This window comes from Petaurus breviceps, unplaced genomic scaffold, assembly GCF_028583685.1.
Source record: "Petaurus breviceps papuanus isolate PSGF00001 unplaced genomic scaffold, PetGlider_PUasm1.0 90723, whole genome shotgun sequence".
Classification (NCBI taxonomy): domain Eukaryota; kingdom Metazoa; phylum Chordata; class Mammalia; order Diprotodontia; family Petauridae; genus Petaurus; species Petaurus breviceps.
In genome coordinates this window covers 3,844,526-3,852,528 of record NW_027187323.1, presented here as the reverse complement: position 1 = coordinate 3,852,528, position 8,003 = coordinate 3,844,526, and the positions used below count along the sequence as shown (strand labels likewise).

The 8,003-nt window shown below is 36.1% G+C and overlaps 1 protein-coding gene across 4 annotated transcripts in view; it reads left to right on the top strand.

The window, feature by feature from the left end:
• Positions 1 to 8,003, top strand: part of ACVR2A (activin A receptor type 2A) — a 152,923-nt gene that overhangs the window by 937 nt on the left and 143,983 nt on the right. Inside the window, exon 1 of one of the 4 annotated variants that reach the window (XM_069066741.1) lies at positions 74 to 537. The exons of 1 other annotated variant lie outside the window; for it this stretch is intronic. In XM_069066741.1, the coding sequence (XP_068922842.1) occupies positions 483 to 537 (55 nt within the window). In that variant the 5' untranslated portion in view covers positions 74 to 482. Of the gene's footprint in view, positions 1 to 73; positions 538 to 1,768; positions 2,468 to 8,003 lie in introns of those variants that run through there. 2 more of the 4 variants (XM_069066740.1, XM_069066742.1) reach the window with 2 other exon arrangements.

The window sequence follows — 8,003 nt, the reverse complement described above, 5'->3', positions numbered from 1 at the left end:
CTCCTCCTCCTCCTCCTCCTCCTCCTCCTCCGCCTCCTCCTCCTCCTTCTCCTCCTCCTCCTCCTCCTCCTCCTCCTCCTGCTTCTCCGCCTCCTCCCCTCCGCTGGCGTTTTGTTCAGCGAGCTATGAGAGGGGAGAGTTGACAGTGATTTTGACAGTGATTTAAATCTGCTTTTGTCGGTGGTGCCTTTTTTTAATTTTTATTTTTCAAGTATTAAAAAAATTTTTTTCGGTGCGCGCGTGTGTGTGGTGCTGGCTTTTTTCCTTTTTTCTTTTCTTTTTTTTTTTTTTGTTTCTGGTGTTGCCTTTTGTTGTGATTGTTGTTGCTGGTGTTGCCCACCCCGTGGAGCGTTTCGATCGAGGGAGCTCCGACTATGCCCTATGACGGTTGATTGGACACCGGGGGGTTTGGCTCCAAGGAAGACCCAGGGCACTGGATATCTCGCCAGAACTTGCTACGGATTCCCCGGTGCCTCGGGAAAATGGGAGCCGCTGCAAAGTTGGCGTTTGCTGTCTTTCTTATCTCTTGTTCTTCAGGTAGGTTGGAGTTGGACGAGTGTGGTGGTGGTGGCTTGTTGTTGTCGGGTCGTTTTGCTTCGGTGGAGACTGGTGAGGTTCTCCCCCCCTCCCCAAACCTTTTCACCAGTCCCCCCACCCCCCACTCCGGTTTGATTATGATCTGGAAGCCTCCATGAATTTTTTTTTAAATCGTTTTGAGTTAGCTTGGTTTGCTGACATGAGTGAATGCTCTGTTGTCGAAGTGAGTGAGAAAGTAAATGGTCTGTGGCCATAACATTGGATGACAGCTTCTGTAGGGTTTCAATTAAGCCGCAAATACCACAGGTGACATTTTATGTAAATATTTGAAACCTGGTAAGGCATATTCCAAAATATGTAGCTTCGTTTGAAATGCATCTTTCATGAACATTATAGTAGCAATTTAGTCAACTGCTACTTAATTTTAGTAGCATAAGAAACATTAATATGTAATCAATAATCCATCATTTCAGCTGGGTCTCACATCTTCTTAAACTTCAGTGTCCAGCAGTATTAAAAATAGTTGGCTGTTCTGAGAGTAATTAACTAGTACTGTATGCAGAGGATGTATTTGAGCTGTGTGTTATGGTAATCTGCTGGGTTTTCGAATACCATTTGTAAGTATAGATTTTATTCACCTACCGAATGCTTCTTGTTTTAAAACTCTTGCTTATAGGTATTGTTTTCTTAGTAGGAAAATTGGTTATATAAAATAATATCCAGTAGTCAAAAATTTGAATTCTTTAGTGAGAATGTTTTAGGACTGATATCAGTGCTTGGAAGGATGATCTAGCTAGCTATTTTCTATTTGAAATTTTGATTTTGAGAGAATGCTTTATGGTTGCAACCAGTGGTTGGAAAAGATGTTTAGTCTTTTATTTTCGAAAATCTATTAACGTTGTACTACAGTCTAAAGGTGTGCATTCATATGCACTATATATTGAATCGATTAAATATACTTTAAAATATTCTAGATTTGTTTACCATAACATCCAGCACTTAATTGCGTAGGTTGTAAAGTGAAAAGACTATTGCATATCTGTCATTTGACAGTTGGATTATTGTGGCCGTATCTTAATCTTACTTGCCATAGGGGGTGGTAGTCATTTCTTTGTGTATTTCTCTCTCTCTCTCTCTCTCTCTCTCTCTCTCTCTCTCTCTCTCTCTCCCTCTCTCTCCCCCCCTCTCTCCCTTCCTCCCTCCCTCCCTTTCTCTCTCTTTTTCTCTCAACACACACACACACACTCACACACACAACCTTTGAATTCTATAGGATTTTGCTGAATGGTACATTTCCTTGTGGTTAATAAATGGATAAAGTCTAGTCTTATGTCTGTAGTGGTATTGATCAGTTCCGGGTGGGCTGAACGTGCTGTGAAATGGCGATCATTGCCAGAGATTAACCAAAAGAATCATGTCTGTTTAAATGGAAGAAGGAACGTGCTTAAGGCAGGCTGACAGCTCTTTTTGTGCATGATTTGGGAGGGAAGATGAACAATGGCATGGCTAAAAAGAATGAAGGCCTCGATAACATTAAATCTTTTGCTCTTGCTTGCAGAGTGCTTTAATGTTGTGATTTTTATTTTCCCCAGTACTCCTCTTCTATCCTCATATGCTCTGGTTGATGTATTCCTCTTGTTCTTCTTGAGGAACCTTCTATTGAACCCCCTTTTCAGCTCTCCTGCCTTGGAGGAGGAGGAGCATGACTGCCTCTAACTGCCCAAGGAATTGTGGACATTACTCCATTCCAAACCCACCTGAGTCACACTAATTGGTGAACAAGGTTGTTCTTGAGCAGACATAAGTCACTACTTCTGGAATAAGGAGGCTTGCTGTATAGCTCTTGCAGCTTTCTCCACTTAGCTTGGGAGCAAGAGAAGAGAAATTGAACAACGGTTTTCCTGTAAGATCATTTTCACTAGGCCAGCAGGTAAATAGCCATAATTCTGCTGCTGTAGAATGTTTCGTTTACAATGAAGCTCCTAGGAAAAAAGAAAATAAATACTGCATAGTTTAAAAAGAAATTCTAAAAATCTAATCTGTTAGTAACATTTGAGCAGTTTTATAACTTAAAATATTAGATTTCTAAAGGACTTCTTTTATCAAGTAGATGTGCCATGAGAATTTTGTTGTGTTGCCCCTGCTGTTGATTTTTATCTTTGGCATAAAATCTCTCATTATTGAAATATTTATGATTATATTTCTTTATAAAAACTTGTTAGATTTTCAGATTCATCTTTCTGGGCTAGTGAATATTCTATGAGTCTATTTTTTTTTTAAATGAGTAATAGAGAAGAAAAGTTTTATTCTACATTTGATTTTCTGTTAGACATTTTCTTGAGTCTCTCAAACTTTCTTCTATAATTTTTCTAAATATTTATATGTTTTTACACACATACAATGTGCTTAAGGTTCAGGTTATGCAGAGTCAACCTGTTGGATATAGGCAGGTGTGTATAACATTTAATTTGCTGTTTTATTCTTGTAAGAGAGATATCTTAGAAACTTAGATTCATCTTAGAATGCCCTTCATAATCTCCTTGGTTTTGAATGTTTTTAACCCTTTTTAATTTTTCATCTTCTAAAATGTGACAACATAAAAATCTGATTGTAAATTCATCCTTAGCATTTTATTTCATTATTATTTTGTTTCCAGAAATTTTTAAAATCTGAGGATGATTATAACGTTGTGCCCCAAGGACCTGGGTTTATCATGAGTTCTTACACTGCTGTAATATTTGAAATATATTGAAATAAGTTGAAAAACTTCCTAGGTTTTCTTGGGAACAGGACATCTATTAGCTATATTTGATAAAACAAGAAATGAAAATGTAGTAACAAGTATTTTCATTCAGTTCAGGTAGGCATTTCAGTTTTTCTTTTTGCTGTAACAGTGAATCCTTCTCCTGGCTAAAGAGTAGTTTATTTGAAATGCTTTATTCTATTATAGGAGCCAAAATCTTTTAATAATGTATCTACATAAATTCAAACTAAGTATTTAGAGACATCCAGTTCAGAAACAAAGAAATGCTACCTTTTTCTCTGATTTATAGAATTCTCCCAACCTTAAAAAAAAAACCAAAATAAACAAACAAACAAAACAACAAACCATTTGTTTTGCCAGTGAATGGAATCTTTTCTGAAAAAAAAAAAAGAAAACCTGTTAAGTGGATTGTTTTGGTAATCTCTAGTCAACTATGTACAGGAAGATTTTTCATCTTTGCATCATCTTTTTTTTTTTGAAGGATTGCATCTAAAAGTACTAGAAAATGGGCTGTAGTTCATTGTGTGATTAAGATTTTCAATTATACATTTTGATGACAACTATAGAGTGCACTTTTTTTTTTATTAAGGTAGAATACTTGTGAATACCTTCTTCAAGGATTAAATAATTTATTACATTTGCCCTGAACCCATATCTGGTTTGTTGGGGCAATCAACTTGAAGGATTCTTTTCTATGTTCTTCTTGAGATGTCTTGAGGTTATTTTTTTTTTAAGTCATAGTGGCTGCAAATTTTGCAATTGGATTGAGTTAATTAGCAATATTTAGTATCTCATTGTAGCATTTTGTGGAAGAAAATTTGAATTTTGTTTTTTTTTTAAGAAATAATTTTATTTAAGCAGTTTCAATCCCAAGGACCTTTTAAAATTATTTAATGTGTTTGTGTCTTGTTTTCTGTGTGTGTGTGCTGCCTAGAAATATTAGCTACATTTTGGGATTAGTTTGACTAATGCCCTTGCCTTCAGAAGGCTAAGATTTGGCCATAGTTAGAAGTTCTTGCACCTTATGCTAGGAAAACATGTTATGTTAGGTGTTTACAACTTATGTTAGAAAAACTCTAATTTTTAAGGAAGCCTTAACCAACCACAGTGAGAATTCCAGTAAAACTCATATTCACTAAGCAGCATGCACCCTCCGAGGGGAATCCCAAAGTAACTTCTTAAGAATGTGTACTTGTCTTATTTTGATACCTTAATAACAGCTTCCCAGCAATATTAATATTGCTGATAATTTTTCAAATAAATTTGGCTCACAAAAATTTAATTGGTGAGAAGCATGGAGAGCAAAGGACTAAATACTTTAGTTTGATCCCAGTCTTGATGCTTAATTATGGGCAAACCACTTTTCTAGGCCTCACTTTTTCTATTAAATGAAGAGGTTGAACTAGATGCTTTTTAAGATCTCTTCCAATTCTAAAATGTTGTGATACTTATATGTATCTGGGTACGTTTTAATTCTCTTTGTCTCTTTTTCCTATTCTAATATATGTTGTTTTTTACTTTTATTGGTGGAATAATCTTGACTTTTTGTTTGTCATGGACCTGTGTTTTAAGGTTGCCTTTTCTTTTACTGCTGTGACTTGGTAACCCTTTTGTATTGTCTTTCTTTCAGAAATCAGTTTAGATCATGGTAGGCTATGTGTGGGATGAGCCAAGTTGTTGGAGGGCACTCTACCATTTTCTCTCCATGTATTTTCTTCTTTGTCTCTCTATAGTTTTTCTTTTCTCTCTTCTTCTCTCTCTCTTTTTTTTCCTGTTCCATTTTGTCTTTTTGGGGATCTCTTTTACCTATGTCATAGACTGGCCAGTAACACCAAAGCATGTCTTTTCTCTCCTGGTGATTTACAAAGAAAGTCTTGACACTTAGTTTAGTAGATTAAAGCAGACTGAATTTAGTATCTTTGAAAACAAACTCATATAGAAATATTCCCCAGCTGTTTTTTCAACAGATCATCATTAATTTTGTTGCTCTTTGAAATAACATATGCATACATATACAGAAACTTGGGAGTAGTATTTCTTACCTGGAGTTGAATGGATTGAACATTATGTACCTACATCTCTTAGTAGTTCCTTTCTTTATATATTATACATGTATGTATGTATATATGTGCATATATATGTGTAAATGTATGTACATATGTGTATGTGTCTATGTACTCACATACACATATACTTAGGGTTTCATTTTATTCTATGACATTTAAGAATTAAATTGTCTATTAATGTTCAATGGTTCTTTCTTTTTATAACCCAAATCTGCCTGGTGAGTGAGTATGCGCATTACATTTGAAGTCCTGTGTGGCAGATTTCACTTTGTTAGGTTTTAAATGTGACGTCTAGACAAAGCATTGATTTCAGCTTGAAGACTGAACCTGAAGATGCCAGGAGTAGTATATTTAGATGTGAGCAGTAGAAATGAAGAAAGTAAGAGAATAACTGGGAAAAACATTCTCAAGATTAAATTTTCGTTCTTTTTCCAAATAAATTTCTCTTGACCACTTTCAAACATCTAATAATAATAACACATCTGTGACCCACCTAAGGTCAGATTTTATTTAGCAAAGTGACTCAGGGCATATGTTATAGACATAGTGGATGTCCCCAGATTTAAGGTAAGGATTTTGGAAGGGGGTAACTGAATCGATGATACATACATCTTACATTTGGTTTGATCTGGTTCATATGAAGGCAGAAGCACTGATAGCCAAAGGGTCTTACAGAAAGAATGTTGGCTTGGGAATGAGGAGATAGAACTCCTAGTCCTGTTCCTGATATTAGCCATATGACTTTGCTCAAATCACATAATTTATCCTGGCCTCAGTTGAGAGCAGGATTCTGTATTATTTATCCTTATCTTCAGTGTCCTATATGGTTCTTTGGACACAGGAACCTAATAATTGGCTGTTGAATGAATGAGTGAATAAAAGGGATTGGGACTGGATGGTCTCTAAAGTCTTTTCCAGCTCTAAAATACTATGATTCCATGTTATATGTGTATGATAGACAATTTACTAAGAACGATTTGGTCCTAAAGTTTTCAGTATCTTTAACTCTCTTCATTGTTTGCTCCATATTCTGTTTCCTATCCTTAGAATGTGTAAAGGCCATTCCATGAAGGAATCCTTTTTACAGTAGCCCTGAGTGTCGTCACTTCTTTGTGAACAATTCCAGTGAATTCATAAAGCAGTCCATCTCACTGCTGGATGACTTTATTGCTTTGCAAATATTCCCTATACTGTGCTCAAATATGCCTTCCTAGAATTTCAGCTCATTGGTTCTGTATATGTCTGTCTGAGTTACACAAAATAAGTCTTTCCTTTTTTCCTCATCATAGTCCCTCAAATAATCTAAGGCACTTACTGTTTTAACCGAAATCTCCAGGTTGAAAAAGCCTTGGTTCCATCAGCTGTTCTTTATGTAAGCTGGCCTCCAGGTCCCTGATGTCATTCTGTCTATGAAGAAGTAGCGTTGGTACAAGGGAAGGAGCAACAGGATTTGGCATCAGTGGGCCTGGGGTCATAACCGAACTCTGCTACTTGAGTACTACCTATTTGATTGAAGACAAGTCACTTTGGAGTGTTTAGTCTAAGTCATACCTAAACCAGGAACCCCTTCTATAGTATCTTTCACAAGTGATTGGTCATTTTGCTTCTTTATGCAGATCTCTAGCAGTACCTCAGAAGATATTATGTTCCACTTTCGGGTAGCGCTAATTTGTTGGGAATTTTTTTTTTTCATGTATTGATTAACTATGAATCTGCTTCCATATTTTGTTCCTGTGACCCAAGCAAAACAAGTGATATTCCTTCAGATAATGGAAGACAGCTTGCGTGGCCTCCTCAGTCTTTTCTTCTCCAGTCTAAACATCTCTGGTTTCTTCAGTTGATTCTTAAATGGCAGGATTTTGCATCACCTCACCATTCTGGCCATGCTTATGTCAATAGTCTTTCTAAATTGTGACATCTCCAGTTGAATTTAGATGACAGAAGAGATGGTTCACTTAAATCTGTCCTTACATAGTCAAAGACTTAATAAAGGCAAAAGCTTAGAAGGTAAAAAATATATTTCTTGACAGCCACAGGGTTAAATTTCTCTTCACATTAAGACATGTTTGTTCTAAGTAGATACATGCTTTTGTAACTATTTATTGTCTGGAAATAGTTTTGAAAGAACATTTTTGGTTGTGCAGAGGCTCAGATCTCTTACTTTACCTGGATCTTCATATTCTCTTATTAGGAGGGGTTGAAAAGGACATTGGGCAGATAGGTGCTACAGCAGACAGAGTGCAGGCCCTGGAGTCAGGAAGACTTATCTTCCTGAGTTCAAATTTGACCTCAAATACTTATTAGCATTATGACCTTGAGAAAATCACTTAACTTTGTTTGCCTTATTTTCCTGATCTGTAAAATGAGCTGGAGAAGGAAATGGCAAACTGCTCTAGTATCTTTGCCAAGAAAACGCCAAACAGAGTCATGAAGAGTCACAACCAACTGAAAAAAAAGGGTATTGTTTTTCAGTTTATAATTCTAAGGGTCCCCCTCCCTGCATAGGTCTTAGCTTGTACTTTTCAGTAAATTTTTGAGTTGAGAAATCCTTAGGTATTTTTTCCTTTATTCTTGAATTAACACAGTTTGCTTCTTCTTCTTCTTCTTCTTCTTCTTCTTCTTCTTCTTCTTCTTCT